At 45.7% G+C, this 17680-nt stretch overlaps 1 protein-coding gene across 1 annotated transcript in view; it reads left to right on the forward strand.

Moving 5' to 3' along the window:
• LOC144818685 (dynein axonemal heavy chain 6-like) overlaps window positions 1-17680 on the forward strand; it is a 1395111-nt gene that overhangs the window by 1250936 nt on the left and 126495 nt on the right. Inside the window, exon 35 of the mRNA XM_078676337.1 lies at window positions 9029-9101. Within this exon, the coding sequence (XP_078532463.1) occupies window positions 9029-9101 (73 nt within the window). The remainder of the gene's footprint in view (window positions 1-9028; window positions 9102-17680) is intronic.

Raw genomic sequence — 17680 nt, forward strand, 5'->3', positions numbered from 1 at the left:
TCAATGGGGAGCTTGTGGGCCCTTGCGTGAAGATCAGCGCTGCCGCAGCCAGTAACAAAGAGCTCAGGTCCTAGCACACTGTCTCCGATCCCCAGCAGCGCCTGTCATTGCTCCCATCGAGTGCCTCCCTTTCGAACACGCAAGCCGCGTGTAAAAAGAAAAGTTCCGCTTCTGGGGCAAATGCGTTAAAAAAGTCTAGGGCGTGTGCAAGCCGTCTCAAACACCTCAAGCTCCTCAAAGCAAGTCCGGGAGCCGCGCCGGACAGTACCGCACCTCCTAGAGTAGCGCACAGCGTTATCCGTGCTCTCGTTGATGCTGGTTGCCTGTGCCCGTGTGCTCAAAAACCAGGCATCGCATCGCCGATTTGCACGCAGGGCGGCTAGCCGATCATCACGGCATTCAGTGACTGGCGTGAACAGCCGAGCAGCGCGGGGCTCACGCTGACTCCATCTTGCTCCCAGCGGGCCACTAACTTTCCAATGTGCAACTGCAGAGCACGGGCTCAAGTGCCTTTATGCACCTCATGCCGTGGGTGACTTTGCTCTGGTCCCTACGGTACTGCCGCCTTGAAGCTCTAGCATTCGCAGATCACCAGGTAGGGGGCCACAATAGTCATCTCCCCAGGGCGTCTTCTCCTCACCCAAGGGCTAACGATCTGACCGGCTAATGGATTCTCTTCATCAGGGCCCTGCCGCAGCTCCTTCACCTCATTAGGATCAGCCCTGACCTCACAGGACACCAAACTGCATCTTCTCCGGTACCACCGCCTGCTATTGTGTTATTTTATTATAATCCCAGTTTTCTTTGGCTCTGCAGCACCTCTCATAAGGTGTGGGTTGATGCAGCTGTCCCCCAGCTCTTCACAGTTATGCCGGTGGGCCCGCCAGACCAGTCGCTGAATCAGTAACTGGCTGTCTGCTGACTGGGCCCCGCTGCCGCCCGCCTCACCAGAGGTTCGCTTCTTCCCTCGCAAGCAGGCGTTTAGAAGGATTGACTACCTCATTGCTGTCTGGGGCTGCTCTTGGGGGGCCTCCTGGGAGGGTCGCTCCTCCTAAGTCATGATGTGGAAGCCTCTGTTGCCCTGTGGCTTTTGCGCCTCCCTGAGCTTCTTCAGTCATGCTGCTGTCTTAGATAGGACTTCCAATGCCCTCTGACAGAACAGGGTCATCCCCACTCTGCACCAAACAAGCGTAGCTGCTGCTCGTTATTGGGACGCAATACCTTTTCTCCGCTCAGTATGATGTCATATCATGTGGATTCCTCACAGGCTTGTCATTTTTTGGTGGATTCAGTTGGAGTCCAGAAAACTCGCGTTATCCCCCAGGGTGGAAACTTCTCCAGGGTGCGCTCAAATGGAGAAATTTCATTAACGTTCAAGCAAACACCTTATAAATGTTCTTCAATGTCATTTATTCGAATCTTTATCTTCAATTGTAGTTATATATCCAACATATATTTCAAGTAGTATGCCCAATGCATTTTGGGCTGCGCCCTTCTTTCGGGGGGACTTATTTTAATTGTATCGAACTCTACATTAATTTCAAACTGTGGTTCCAAATATTCTAGGCATGAAACAACCGATGTGGCGTTTTCACGTTTATCACGTCATTTACATTCCCAACACTCAGTCGGCCCGAGATGAAAGGATGAAATTCCTCGATATTCTTGTGAGAAGTGTTTAACCCCTTCCATGCGTCGGACGGCCGGCGGCCGTCCGACGTCACGGTGGGCGTGTGCGGAGGACGGCCAGGGGCCGTCCGAACCACACCCACATCGTAAATCACCCGCACCGCGGCGGAATTTTCGCCGCGGTCAAGGGGTTAAAGCGGTTCAAAAACATTAACTTAAACCTCAGTGGGGCCCAACCTACAGTGTAGGTTGAACCGCCGTAAACACTTCTCACGAGAATATCGAGGAGTTTAATCCTTTCATCTCGGGCCGACCGAGTGTTGGGATTGTAAATGACGCAATAAACGTGAAAACGCCACATCGTGGTGTTGTTTCATACCTAGAATATTTGGAACCACTGTTTGAAATTCATGTGGAGTTCGATAAGAATTAAATAGGTCCCCTGAAGAAGGGCGCCGCCCGAAATGCATTGGGCATACCACTTGAAATATATGTTGGATATATAACTACAATTGAAGATTAAGATTCGAATAAATGAAATTGAAGAAAATGTACAAGGCGTTTGCTTGAACTTTAATGAACTTTTTCCATTTCAGTGCACCCTGAGGATGTTTCCACCGTGGGGGATAACACGAGTTTTGTGGTTAATATTTACCCTCATACTCAGGAGGGTTATCCAGGTTGCACCTACTCACTATTATTACATAGTTCACTTCAACCTTACCAGGTGTGCGATTGCCCCAAAAAACCATGGGATATCTTGTATTCAGTTGGAGTCCGGCATTTTGTATTCAGCCCGTTCGCTTCGTTCCTCCACTCGTCTCTGCCCTGTGTCTGACTCTGGGGTTTTTGGCATTCCCTCGGGTTACTGAATGATCTCGGTCCCGTATGGTTCTTGTACGAGGGCCCAGACAGTCAGGATAGTAGGTAATGGGGGATCGGCGTACTGGTGCACCTCAATCTGTGCCTGACTCCATGGGCGTTAAGCCATGTCCCCCATAACGTTTGTAACTGTTAACTGTTGATTCCCTGTGCTCCCTGTGCTGAACGCGCTAAACTTTGTGTCTCTCCTGTGTTCCTGCCTGCTGTGTGCCGCCCCTCCTCGCCGGACCCGCTTCGCGGGTCCCGCTTCGCTGTTTCACAGCAGCGGCAGGTTGTGACAAACGGGCTCCATCTTACCGGCAGGGCTGCGAGGGTAGAGCGGGACTCCACGGACCAGGAGTCCCCGCGCGCCCGTCTCCAGCTGGGCTCCTCTCCCTGCCGGCCCCGCCCCCTTGGTGTTCCCTACCCATCCCTTCAAAGAAAGAAACCCTCCCGCAGGCGCGGGAGCGCGCGGGAGCGCGCCGGGAGAAGCCCGGGACAAGGGCGGGACCGTCTGTGGCCGTCCGTGGTCGGACAAGGTTGGGTTGGGCCAGGAGTCCTGGTTTGTTTTACATCCTGTATAACCCCACCCCACCTAGTTATACTTAGAGGTCTACTCATTAGTATTAATACCATCTTCTCAAACATGCCATTAAGATCTGGTAAACAGCGCCTTGTGCACATACAAACCTCCAAGGGTGTTGTCTCAGGTCCCCTTGATGCATTCATCTCTAGAGCAACAGGAATTTTAGAAAAAGAAATAGAACAGGCAGAACATAGACTGTCCCTGGACTTAGTTACTGGGAAGCGCTCCTCTATAGGTGCCCTGGCCCATGTAAAAAGCCCCATAACGAACGCAGCGTTCAACTGTATTTCAACCTCAGAATCAGAAGTCATAGTTCACGCTGATGGGGATGGTGCTAGAACTCACACGGCCAATGTAAATATGGATTTGAACTTTGATTCCAACCTGTCTAGCTTAGAAGCTGATAGTAATGATTTTGAGGACGACGTGAGTAGCACGGGCGGTTCTCCTCTACCAAAGGCCCCCATTTCACCCAGTGTGCCAGCTCCGCAACAAGTCATTATCAATCACACCTCCCGGAAAAGAAAACATGCCTCAAGTCCACAGGGTGACAAGGATCAAAAACATCTTAAAATAGATCATGCTAACAGTGCTAGTCACTCCCCCTTACAGATCAACCCCGAACCACCCGTAGTATACTGCCCCTCACTAGCTCATTCTGGGTCCTCTAATCCTTGTCCAACATGCCTTAGCAGTGACGAGGTCTTGTTAGCTAAAATGGAAACAATGTTTCAAACTTTATTGCTCCCGGTCCTTGAATTAACAAGGATATTGTCCGCTAAAATCGATGTCTTGGAAGCGGCTGCTAACATCAATATGGACCTTCTGAACAAACTTACATCTTCCAGTTCTAGGACAGGGGGTTCCAATTCCGGAGGGAGTGCTAACCAAAAAGGTGGGATAGTCACAACACTACCCGTAGGGTCATCAACCAGCCATAACATCAAGAAGTCAAATCTGGGGGCAAAACCGGCAGCACCTACATCGATCACTGCCAGTAGAGCAAATAGCCAAGAAACATCGAAAGCCAAATACCCACTGGCACCCAACAACGTGCCTGTAAAACAACACATAGCGAATGGCCCGTCACAACAAACCAATAACATCACAGCGCCAACACCATTATTGGGTAAAGAGAAGAAAACCCCCCACCCAGATAGGCATCTCAGGTCAGTTAATAGCAACACACAACACCCCCCGAGAGCTAACTTACCCCCAGAAGCGGCGCAATATACCATCGTTTTAACCGGGGTAACCCCCTTAAGAGAGGGCACTAAAGAGTCACATGGGGACCTACGGAACAAGGTCACCTTTTGGCTAAACAAACATCGTCCTCTCCCCCCATCATCCCCCACTGAAATCCTTTATGTAAGGAGAGTCGACTGGGTAGGAAAGGGTGATAAAGATCTGGAAGGGGATTGTATTTTGATTTCCTTTAGAGACCCATGGGTGGTGGAAAAAATCCAGAGGAAAGCTAGATTTGCCCGTGTAGGTGACATTCAGACCCTGCATCTTGGTTATTTTTACCCCCACATACGTCATAATTATCCAATGGGCCCCAATCACTGGAAATTTCGTGGGGGGAGGCCTCGAGAGCATCTAATTCCCTACCCCCCTTATTACCCCCCACTCTTCAACCATTTTGAGGCACTGTCAGATTTGGAATGGGTTGACTGACTATGTACATCGTCCCAGTCACCAACTCTAGTCACAAGGATCGGGGAAGGAATGCCCATTCCATCTAGTCCCACCTTGGACCTCATAAGGGTGCAACAGTCTCCGCCCCATAACAGAATTAGAATTCAGGGGGAACCAACGGGGGAAGAGATCCCCGTCTCTAACGAAGAAGAAACTAGGCCAGTAAGGGTAATCCTATCGAGTCTCCTTCCCCCCCCGACAGCTAGTAACATTTCTGAGGACTCGGACATGTTATCCTCTTACATGGTGTCATGGAATGTTGCTGGAGTTAAGACACGTCTGGTTTCTGAGGACTGGTCGGAGTTTATAGGTAATCATCAGGTCGTGCTCCTGCAAGAAACTTGGGCCACTGCCCCGTTTTTTATGGTTGGTTATGTAAATTTTTTTAAACCTGCAATAAAAGGCACAAAAGGACGGGCGTCAGGGGGGTTGTCCATATGGGTCAAACAGGCCTGGTGCTATTCTGTTTCTGAAATTTTCGTGGACAACCCTGATATATTGGCCATAAGGTTGAGTAAAGCAGGGGGGCAGGACATGCTTATTATTAACATGTATTCTAGAGGCCTCCCGGGTGGACGATGTCCCAAGCTGATAGGCGCTTTAGACACTTTACTATCAGGTTGGAACAAAGGGTCTTTCATAATGTTAGCAGGTGACATCAATTGTACCATTGAGCCACTGTATCTGCCAGAGGACAACTGGGGGTTCGCAGAAGACGCGACCTGGAAAATTCCGGATCTATCAAACAAAAATCAAGCCAAAGTAATGGAGGCTGCCTTGAATTGGTCTGCTTTCTGCCTCTCTTGGGGACTAAGGGCGGTAAACGGCCGCACCAAATCGGATTTTGGAGCCAAGTTCACCTTCGATAATGGTGTTAGAAAGAGTCGTATTGACTATATTTTCCTAAATATGGAACATTGGTGCCTAATCGTTGATATGGAAATTGTTACGCGCCCTGAAAGCGACCACAACCCACTGTCCCTAAAAATTAAAATGCATGATCAAACAAGTCTAGCTGAACCTGTTCCAAGGGGTCAGGGGGTTGTAACCGTATCAAATGACCGGAGGAGACTGAAATGGTCAACCTTATCAAACGATGTAGTGTTACAGGCTAATATAGAAAAGGTGGTGATGAATGCATTAGACAACCTGAGGTCTCTTGATGCTGAAAGGGGTAATATCTATTTAGATAAGACTATGGGCATACACGATAAATGTTTCTCTGAGCTTAACAATCTCCTCTCCAAACCATGTAAGCCAAACTCCGGGATTCAAACTGCTTTAAGAGCTAAATGGTATAATAGAGAGTGCAGAGAGGCCCACAGCCATTTAATTAAGAAAGTCAAATCTAGAGATCTGAGTGAAGTAAAGGCGGCCAGGCAAAGGTATAAAAGAGTGCAATGGGAAGCTAAGAGGGAATGGGAGGATGTTTTCTGGGCGGACCTTTTGGACGCCAGCAAATCAAACAACCAGACCAAATTCTGGGACATTGTTAGATGTGGTAAGGATGGTGACTTCCGTACACCATCTAACCATGTACCCCCGGAAGATTGGATAAATCATTATTCCACCCAATTTTGCCAAGAGGTGGTTGACCCAATGATCTCATTGAACCTGCAACAAACAATATCTACTGGCAACATGATTATGACCTTCACCGAAAGGGAAACAGAGATCGCACTAGGTTTAACGAAGCGGGGGAAGGCCCCAGGACTGGATGAAATTCCAGCAGACCTTTTTAAAGCAAATACAGGCCTTTGGGTACCCTATTTAACACGCATAGCAAACGCTATAGCAAGAGGTGCCCGCATCCCAAAGACTTGGAAGGGGGCGGAGATTCTCCCAATATATAAAAAGGGTGACAGATCAAACCCAGGGAACTACCGCCCGATTAGCTTAATTGATTGCTTTCAGAAAGTATTTGCTCGTATACTCCTGGCAAGGGTACATGGGTGGATGGAACTAGAGGGCATACTGTCCCCATTACAGGCGGGATTCAGATACGGCACAAGTACCATTGACCAGGTTTTACGGCTTTGCATGATTTTTTGGAAGGTCGTCTTACTTGGAGGGGGCACCATCTTCGCTGCTTTCATAGACTTGAAATCAGCTTTTGATTTGGTGCCGAGGGGAAAACTATGGCAAGTATTAAGGGACCTAGGTATGCCGGGGGATATGGTCGAAATGATCATTAGACTACACGAAGACAATTTTGCGAGGGTAAGATGGGGGGCTAAAGGGCAAACTACAGACTCATTTCCGGTCTCACGAGGAGTACGCCAGGGGTGTGTTCTTGCCCCTACCCTCTTTCTACTTTATATAGATCAGGTAGTCAAATTCTTTAGGCTGATTAACACCGATGCACCATCCCTGGCGGGAACGAAATTCCCAATGTTGATTTTCGCCGATGATACCCTCCTCTTGTCTAAGACCAGGGGAGGGTTACAGCAGGCTCTAAATCATTTTGAGGAATTCTGTAACAAAAATGGTCTCCAAATCAATGTGGGGAAAACCAAGTTTATGGTTTTTTCCAGGAAAAAACCCATACGTAGTAGCGTCCAACTAAACGGGGTCAACCTGGAACAAGTCAACAAAATGACGTACTTGGGGGTCACCCTGGATTCTCGTTTGTCCTGGAAACCACAAATAGAGACCCAACAATTAAAACTCGCCCAAATGACTGGATGTCTTTTGCGCGAGCAAAAGAAAACTATCACAAAAAGGGTTGCCCCTGCCCTTCAAATTTACGATGTTAAAATTAACACAGCTACACTCTACGGGGCAGAGCTCTGGGGCTTCATGGACCTTACAAGTTTATATAGAATACAGTGCAGATTCCTTCGTAATTTGGTGGGGCTGCCCCAATCAACCCCACTGATCCCACTCTGTCACGACATGGGCTGTCCACCAATAACCGATATGGCTAGATACAGAGTAGTGTCTCTGTGGAGGCGCCTATGGACATCCGAGGATTTGGTACTTTTCGCAAAGGAGCTAGCCGAGGTGAAGGCCATGGGGGGTTCGGAACGCATCCCTTGGCTTCGCTCAGTGAAAACTAGCCTGTGCGATATGGGGCTTAGCCATCTATGGGTTTCCCCAGGCATCAACAATTTTCCCTCAAAAAAGGAATTTAAGTGTTTATTCTGGGCCTCAATCCGCCTGTTCTTGGCTCAAGCTTCTAGTTCGGTGAGTCTGACGGGTCGTTTTCTAAGCTTTAAACTGGACTCTGCCCGTGAAACATACTGGGACCTAATCACTAGGCCATTGGACAAAAAATTATATCATCAATTTCGGGTGGGATCTTTACCCCTGAATTCCTTTACCTCATCCTGGGATAAATCCTTTTCTAATTCATGTATACATTGTCCAGGTTGTAAGGAAACTGAGGGTCATTTTCTGTTTGCTTGTCCCCAATATAGTGTCCCCCGATCCAAATGGCTAAATCCCATCTTTAAACACCTGTCCTGTAGGAAAGCCTCGGAAGCTATACGGGCCCTAAAAACAAACACCTCTAATTTAACTGTGATATGTTTTGCCAAGTTTTTAGGGTGGGCGTGGGCAATAAGAGCTAGAAGGATCCCAACTGTCCCCCGACCATAATATATTATGTGTAAATCTTTTTCCTAATGTATTAGCTGTTTCTACTTTTCTGATGAATTTTACTGAATGTCTGGTTTTTCGAATATATAGTTTAATAATGTCTTAATTGGGGATATTTTGCCCCATTTTTATATTCTCATAATATACAGATATACTCTGTTTTTAACGACTTTGTAAAGCTGTGGAGATTTTCTTGAATTGTTTTTGAATGTTGTGTCAAATTTGTCTTTTATGATTTTATCATCGAAATAAAGACATTAAAACCTGAAAACCTGTTAAATATTTTTTTATTTTAAAGTAAATAAATGGAATTGACCAATTTAGCCTTGCAATAAACTATTAATTTTTTTACATTGAATTAAAAAATATGGCTTTTTTAACAAAAAGCAAGAACACATCATGTTTTCTTTGAAAAAGTGTTCTGGGATCCTGCATGTAGGCGGGACGCTTCATTATTTATGATTTCAATGGAGATTCATCCGAAGTATACCTAGGATTACAAGTAAGTAGCTATTCCTTCTCAATAAATTGCATGCATACTTTGCAGAAAATTGTCAGGTGAACTTACAAAACTGTACCCTCTACAATAAACAATAACACGAAAGCAGTACTTCCTATGGAATTTTTAACAATGTGTATATGTTTTTTGCTTAGGCCTGGATCAAGCATGGACAGCCTAAATCTTTCTGGATCTCTGGTTTTTTCTTTCCACAAGGATTTCTTACAGGTAGACTATTTTATATATGTTATTGATGTTGTAAACACATTAGGCAAAACTGTAGAATTATTTATTGTACTATAAGCAACCCCTTAATGTTAACCAAATTATGTACATTATAATGACTGAATTAGTTGCCTCTACATTAAGACGGTCGCAGAGCTATCTGACATGAACGCTTAAATCCCTGGGTTGCTTTACTGTCTTAATTATCAATGCATTTCGTACTCATGAGCGGCCATGCATATGTGAAATCTAGGGGTTAATTTGGGTTTGGGGAAGTGGATGAACCACCGTAAATCAGCTGTTCTCTCACCCTGTTAAAACCTCATTTAAGGTGAAGAAAACAACAGGTTTGTATCAGTGAAGTTTCAGCTGGCTCTGCTGGTGCTAATAGTTGGCCTTGTAGCCCATAGGCCAATAGACTACCAGGTTACAGTGGCATTAACCTTGCCCTATGTAGGGCCTGGTGATCATCACTAGATTCTCTGCCTGGGACAGCTGTGCATGCTAGGCTGGCCCAGTGCAGGTAAATCAGTAAGGGCCCTGACTTGCAGGGTCCCTGTAAGTCAGTACCTTTATTACGTTGATTGCCAGCAGCAAATCCATGTTTTTTGTGTATGTGTATGGAAAATAAACTATTTTGCTGTCCAGGCACAACAAATATGGCACCTGCTTTGCAATGAGCACAGCCTTCATTACAACTGCTGCACGGGCAGAAGGGTGATTGTTAACATGGCTGATGGTCCTTCCTCAAGTGAGTTGAGGTTTTAGCCTTTGTTGTCCTGACAGGTCGACAGGTCATAGGCCAGGTGGCACTCTTAGTGTTTTGCTATTGCTTTTTAGTTTAATGCAAACATGAATATTGAGAAATTCCAAGGCAATTGTTTTAGAAAGGCATATTTTGCAGAGGTACAAACATTTTCATACAGAAAACGTCTCCTATGCTTTCAGCATTTCTTTTGATTCACCAAAAATCACAGGATTATTCAGTGGGTCTTTCATACGTTCACTTGCTTGAATCACTCCAGTCATCCAGCTAGGAGTACCACATTAATCATAGTGAGCAGTGCAATGTTAAACATATATCAAAGAAGGGGGGGAATAAGAGAAGTATCTCAGAAGGGCTCTGTATAGCTGTGTATACCTCAAGAAAAAAGAGCCTGTCTGTTTAGTGTGTGCTAACCCCCTGCAGGCTTGAGAAAAAAACGCTAGTCTTTTTTAAATAACCCTCACCCACCTGGGTTTTCCCTTGGTGGTATGCTTCATCATAGGGTTCCTCCTGTTCCACTGCAGAACGTGGAGTGCTAAGACCTGCGAGTTACGCAGGAGCACTGAATGGTATGCTGTTAGTGATTAATAGAATAGGAGTAGGAGAGTTTGTATGTATAGTGAAAGGTAAAAAATACCTGCCTTGTAGGAGGGCAATGCTTCAATCTGGCCTCCAGACGGTATAGGTAAGAAGCATTGGTAACTGCATTAGGTTTCGCCTATGTGATTAATAATAAGCTGTTTTTTGTTGTAAGTTGTAGCTTGCTGAGTAGCTGTACAATATAAATTACAGAAAGTCTATTACAGTGTTATGACCTGTTTATGTACAAAAAGGCAGTATATTGTGCTGTTATTAGTTGTATAGTGTAGTAATAGCTTCATTTTGAAAAATTAAATAGGGAAATAATAGAATTAATTGATATAATAGCAATATGATGTGTTTAGTCCTGACAACTTTTGGGTCCGGTGCCACTGCACCTGCTGCATCATTGAAATCATGCCCCTAGTGCCTGAAAAATACCTGCATTTGTGACTGCCTGTTAAGTAGTAAAATATAGCAATCATGTCCATTTTGCCTGTAAGGTAAAAATGACGTGAGATCGCCTGTTTAGTAGTATGATCTTTCAATATTTGGTGGTGAGAGGGGTTGCTGGAGCTTTGGGCCCCGGTGTCACTGCACATGCTGCACCATTTATATCAAGCCCCTTTCTGCCTGGTTAGTAGTAAAATATAGCAATATTCAGTGTTTACAGGAGTTCTGACAACTTTTTGAACCAGTGCCTTTGCACTTACTGCATCATTCAAGTCATGACCATGGAAGGAAGCTCAACTGCAAAAATAAATGTGAAAGGTCGTTATTCACCAAGAAAAACATTGCTGTTTAATGTTACATATATTATATCTTGAAGATTCATGACTATGTAAATAGCAAGTGTGATTATTATCCTGTTTAACAGTACACAATTTATCAACCTGAGAAAGATGAAGGGTGAAGATGACCCACCAGATTTTGAGCTTTCTTTCTGAAGGTCAGACGAAATGTTAATTGGTGTGCTCACTGAGTCATTCTGCCGGTGAAAGTACAAAATACACCTACAAGAATCACACACTTTGATACATACCCACAATGGCAAATACTTGTTCTCACCTGATTGCAATACAAAGGATCCATGGACTGGGTGACACATAGGGTGGTAGGTAAATGCACTTTCTTTTTTTTTTTGTCCTCATTTGCCTTACTAGGAGATGCCAGCCACCTTACGTGTTCCCGACCAAGAGAGAGAACCATAATATGATACCCATCTCTGGTACTGGAACCCGAAATGTTTTACTGGTGGAAGAGAAGTCCCACAAGGAAGAGTGGTTTTAAGATCTTACGCTGACTCCATCTAGGTATGTTTCAACCTGTAGGACCAACAACCGTATCGAGGCCAGACCCGGTCCAAGGAGTGTTGATGGCATAATCATAGGACCCGGAAAAAACAAAACCCGGAATACTATCTCCACTGTATCAACAGATCCCAAAAGGCCAAGTTACGATTATTGCCAGCTCTAGCCAGGTCCACCTTTGATGTTTCGTATAAGGATGTGAGCCAGTCCGAATATAATGGAGCTGATTTCTCCACCCACCGTATGCAAATCTGCCTTCTAGCCAACAAAATGGCATAGAACAAAAAGGATCCACCCTTGCCAGAAATGCTGTCCTCTAAGCCAAAGATGATAAGTGGCAATGAAATTACTAATGATGTATTCAAGATGGAATTCAAGTAGACAACACTTCCTCCCAGAACCGGCCGATGTTAGGGCATTCCATAAACATGTGAATGTCTGAAGCTTCTAATAAATTACATTTATTGCATTTCTTGTCCGGGAGAAATTTGGAAAGTCTCAGCGGTGTTATATATGCCCGATGGGCTGTGAACAGATGATTACGCCTCAACCATGATGGCTTCACCACTTTATAGAGGAGCGCAAAAGATCTTAACCATATCTCCTCACACTGAGAGCCAGTTGCCTCTCCCCACAATTCATCTGGAAGAGTAAACTCCCCATCGGTTTCCTCCTGCAGCTGCCAGTACCAGAAGGCCACCTCCTTGCCACCCCTAGGTCTTTCTAATAGCAGCTGCTCCAGGGAGCATGATTTCCCAAAGAATCTATCTTTGCCCCGCTGGGCTCTCCCCCAGCTTTCCAGCTGGATGAATTTAAATCTTAATCTGGAGGAGTCAGCTGAGGAGCTAGACAATAACATCCAGCGAATCCATCGTGAACCATTCCGTTTAAAGCCAGGAAGAGACAAACCCAGAAAGGTTTTGATTAACTTTCAGACGTTCTTACTTAAAGATAAGATCTTGAACCTCGCACTGAAAGCCAGATCATTACAGGGCCCAGACTTTTCTTTTGAGGTGCGGTCAGACCTATCTAAGACCACTCTTGATAGGCAATGGGAGTTGGGGCAGCGCATGGAAGAATTTAGAGCGTTAGGTGCCACTGTTCAGATGAGGTTCCCAGCCTTTTTACGTATTATGTATAATAATAAAATGCATAATATCCGTTCACCCCTGGAAGCAGATGAGTTATTAGCATCTATTAGAGACCATGCTCAGGCCCAGAGTAAAAGATAGTGGGTTATATGGATCCGAACAGGCTAATTGCCAATATAAAATTATGGCTGGTCTTTATTAACTCAGTCATAGAATCTCTAGCCCAGAATTAAAATGGGTTAAAACATGGTAGGGGGGAATGAAAAAGGGACGGGAAAAAGAAAGGGGAAAAGGGGAGTATGTTGGAACCTAAAGTTGTCAGGTCACCTAGGGTAGCCTGGCCTAGGGTAAGACAATCTCTAATAGAGGCACATGTGCGAAGGTTGCATACTACCCAGCAGTAACCCCATGCAATTCCACTTAAAAGAATGGCGCTACACCAATGTTTTGGAAAAATATGGCTTGATTTTATAAAAATAGGTTTGCTTTTCTTTATCACTTTTACACCAGTATTTCTCCTTATTCAGTTTCAATCCAAGTACTGTATTACACTTCACATCTCCATCTTATTCTGTTCAGTACATTTACATTAAGGTACATTACCAGTCTCACCCCACCTTTCTAACAATATATGCAGCCAGAGAAGGATGTCAGTGATTATCCTAGAACAGCATATGCACCTTTGCCTCTTATGAGGACTTAGCACTTTTCCCCATCAGAAGATACTTTTAGCAATATTTCAACAGATTGTACTAGCCCCTCAGATCATGGCCCTGTGGCCGCTCTCCTCTGGACCTGAAACACAAGGTTTACTTCATCATGTCAATTTACTCCCTTCCAGGAAACAGTATGAGGAGTGAATGGGGTATCAAGGGAAGTTCCAATAGAACCAGGTCTGAATTTTCCCACACAATGGGACCCTCTGGGAGGAACCGCTCCTCAGTCCCTCCTAGCGTTAACTCAGAGTCTCAGTCTTCACCCACCACACACTCCTTACTTACAGTGGGGCCCGCGAGGCCAGAATCTCCGATCACTGAACAGAAAGGGAGACCTCGACAGAAGTCTCAGCCGGTAACCTCTGGCGCTCGTTTTGTTTCTTCCCGCCCGACCAGCCGCTCGCTGTCAGCGCTGGCGCGGGGAGGGTGGGGGTGAGGATCTCCGTGTGCAGCGATCGACTGCTCGCTCCCTTGCCTGACTAGGCTCTCAACTCCAGAGCTGGCGCGGGCACAGGCTTACCACAGCTGAGAGTCGAATCTGATCTTTCGTTCCCTTTTTCCCCTCGGTCGACTCCGCCTCACGCAGTCAGTTGACCCAACCGGGCATGCGCGGGTGTGTAGTGTCTCCACACCCGAGGCCGCTCTATCCCGACGGCTCTTCCTCTTCCGCTCCACCCACTCCAGGATCAGTGGCGGTCGCACCAGAGCTGCGCCGATCAGGGGAATGCCCTCCCCAGCCAAAGCCTCTCCTGCTCGATCTCGCCACTTGTTGCAGAGTCCCTGCCTTCTTTCCCTCGATGAGCCACTTTTCTCACCAGCCGCCTGACATCTTAGGTAGGAGGGGAAAACTCCGCTGGGGTGAATGTCAGTGGGGAGTTGAAGGCAAGAGCGTCCTTAGCTGAATTAAGGAGTCAAACGAGGAGGGATCACAATAACGAACATTCAGCCTTAACCCTTCTCGCTTCTTGGCCAACTCTGTCAGAGTCTCACTGAGGCTTCCCAACTGGGCAATAGGCTGTACTCCTCAGCACTGCATCCACCCTCAACCACACATAACCCTTACTTCTAGGCTAGGGGTTGATCAGGCGCCCAGGGTCTCCAGGATTCCCACGCAGCGGGGTCAGGTCAAGAAACCACAAGGGAGGAAGGGTGGTGAATCAATAAGGAAGCGTCCCTAGACTGGGAGGTCAACCCTTTGGCTATCCTACCCCCACCTTATGCTACTGCCTGTCCTCCAGCTGACTCACTCTGGCAAGACAAAATGGTTGCCCAGTATTCCGCCTTTTATGGGCTGACCCTCAGAGGTCCAGAAGGGACCAGAAGGTTCTGGAATGCCCTATGCTATCCTATGGGACAGATCTCAGGTGTGACAGTTGTGGCAGTTAGAAGCCACCATTTTGTAGATCTGGATTAATTCCTGTCAGGAAAGGCGCCTAGGCCTAAGGTGAAGAACTATGAGGGTAAAAGAGCATCTATCCCCCAGGCCAACACCATAAAAATAGTCCAGTGGACACAAAAAGATAGAAAGGGAATGAGGGGCAAAAAGGGGACAAAATAAATAATTAATAGGAGGGACTACCCAAAGGCAGACAGGTCTAACAGGGGAGTAGGAAAGAAAGATAGAAATATATATAGTATGTGATAGATACACCTGCATTCATATACTATATGATAGATACACCTGCATTCACAAAAAAAATATGTAAAGAGAAATATAAAAGGAAAGAAAGTTTTTTTGCTTCTCTAGCCTTTTTTTTTTAGCACAAGAGGGGGGTAGGGGGTAGGTGAAGCACAATTTAAAATAAAACCTAATAATGCATGTATGTGTGTGTGTATATGTATGAATATGTATGTATGTATGCATATGTGTATATACATATATATATGAATCCGTGTATAATTAAAGGTGTAGAGGAGAATTGATGATAATAATAGTAAGAATAATCTACGCACTAAATTCCCTGCACCTTATTGGGGTCTTATCCCACCACAATTCAAGTTCCCCCTTAATATCCCTTAATATCCATACTGGTTTGGTGTCTGTTGACAGACTATACTAGTAGGGTGGAGGTAAGGTTGGCGAGCTATTGTGGGTGTAAATCTGGCCATCCACCAGGTCAGAGTAAGTAGGGGAGGGTTTTCCCGGGGAGGGTGGGAGCAGGGGGGGAGGGGGAGAAATACAAAAAATCCTCATAAGTCTGCCTCTTATTTTACAGGATGTTTGTCCCTGAAATCTGTACAACATCAGAAGCGTAAACGGCCAATCTCAGGATTCCCGCAGGAGCTGTTGGGGAAGGTAGATGTGAGGGGTGTAGTGGTGGCATCATGACAGTCCTCCACTATATGTCGTGGAATATTAACGGTCTGCGAGTGAGAAGAAGGCGGGAACGCATAATGCAGTATTTGAGGGACTCCCCTGCGCAGATCATTGCCATTCAGGAATCGCATCTCCTCAAAATAGAGGCAGTGGAGATACTAAAAAAACAGAGATGGGTTGACAAATTTTGTTCAACTGATCACAATGCTAATATTAGAGGGGTTATATTTATTTTTAAGAAAGCTGCTAAAGCCCAAATCCTGGAGCTAATAGAAGACCACACAGGGAGATGGCTGATTTTGAGAGTTCAGTTGGTGGGTCAACGTTACACCTTGGTAGGCTATTATGGCCCAAATTCAGATGACCCATCACATATGGATGCCATTAGGAATCACCTGATACTTTTTCAGGATCCGGTGATTTGGATGGGCGACTTTAATATCGTGCTGAACTCTAAGCTAGATAAATCGGCAAATTCGAGGGCCTGTAGTTCACCAAAGTCTAGGCGAACTCTTACAGCAATCATGACTCAGCTAGGCCTGGCGGACCTATGGCGGGAAAGAGCAGGCAGTAAAATTGGGGTTTCCTATCGGAACAGTCGTTTCAAGCATGTATCTAGAATCGACTACGTTTTGTTTTCTTACAACTTGAAAGACACCTTAATAGCGATAGAATATCTCCCGTCGCACCTGTCAGACCATTCGGCTCTTGTCTTCTCACTTATAACCAACAGTAGGAGGGAACATCCATCTTGGTCTTTTGACCGCACACTCCTACTTGATGAAGGTGAAGTTAATTTCCTGGCCGCGGAAACAACTGATTTTTTTTAATTAATCTTGAGTCCTCCTCTCCGGCAGTGGTTTGGGAGACCTTTAAGGCCTTTACAAGGGGGTGTATAACAAGTAGGTCCTCATATCGGAGTAAAAAATATAGAGATATGATAGCCAGTTTGGAACAGGAAATGAAGGGCATTGAGGCCAATCTAGGTCAGTCTCTAGGTTCTCCTGAGGAGCTGTCCAAATTGGCTGAGTCAAAGCTCCAATTAGAAAACATCTTACAAGAGAGGGTTAATAAAAGATGGAAAGCAAGCAAGATCTCACATTTTCAGTTCGGAGAGGCCGCGGGTAGAGTATTGGCGTGGAAAACAAAATCTGACCAAGCTCTGAAATACATCAGAGAAATCAAGGTGGAGGGGGAGGCGGCACCAAGGACATCTAATCAAGAGATAGGTAAAGCCTTTTATGAGTTTTTTGAGGCAATCTACAGGGAAGAGTTACCGGATGACCAGACAGCACGAAACACGTGGCTGGAAGGAATATTGCTCCCAACCCTATCAATAACACAGAGTAATAGTTTAGAGACTGCAATAACGGAGGTAGAAGTAAAGGAAGCAATACGGCAGGTAAAAAAAGGGAAAGCATCTGGCCCAGACGGTCTTCCTGGGGAGATTTATAAAGTCTTGGGGGAGAACATCGTCCAAGTATTGACGTCCCTTTTTAACGGTATCCTTAGGGAAGGAAAGCTACCACCAAAATCGTGGGGTCAGGCCACAATTGTTCTCATTCCCAAACCAGGGAAGGATGTATCAGATTGTGGGTCTTACAGACCAATATCGTTGCTGAATAGCGACTATAAGATCTTTGCCGCCATACTGTCAGCAAGACTGGGAAATGTAATAGGCTCCATTATCCACCACGACCAGAAAGGTTTTATTAAGGGGCGCCATCTTTCAGACCTCACACATGATTTGGTAGGGGCCATTGATATTGCCTCGGCTTTCTCCCTTCCATTGGCCACCTTAAC

This window comes from Lissotriton helveticus, chromosome 2_1 (genome assembly GCF_964261635.1).
Source record: "Lissotriton helveticus chromosome 2_1, aLisHel1.1, whole genome shotgun sequence".
In the NCBI taxonomy this organism is placed as follows: domain Eukaryota; kingdom Metazoa; phylum Chordata; class Amphibia; order Caudata; family Salamandridae; genus Lissotriton; species Lissotriton helveticus.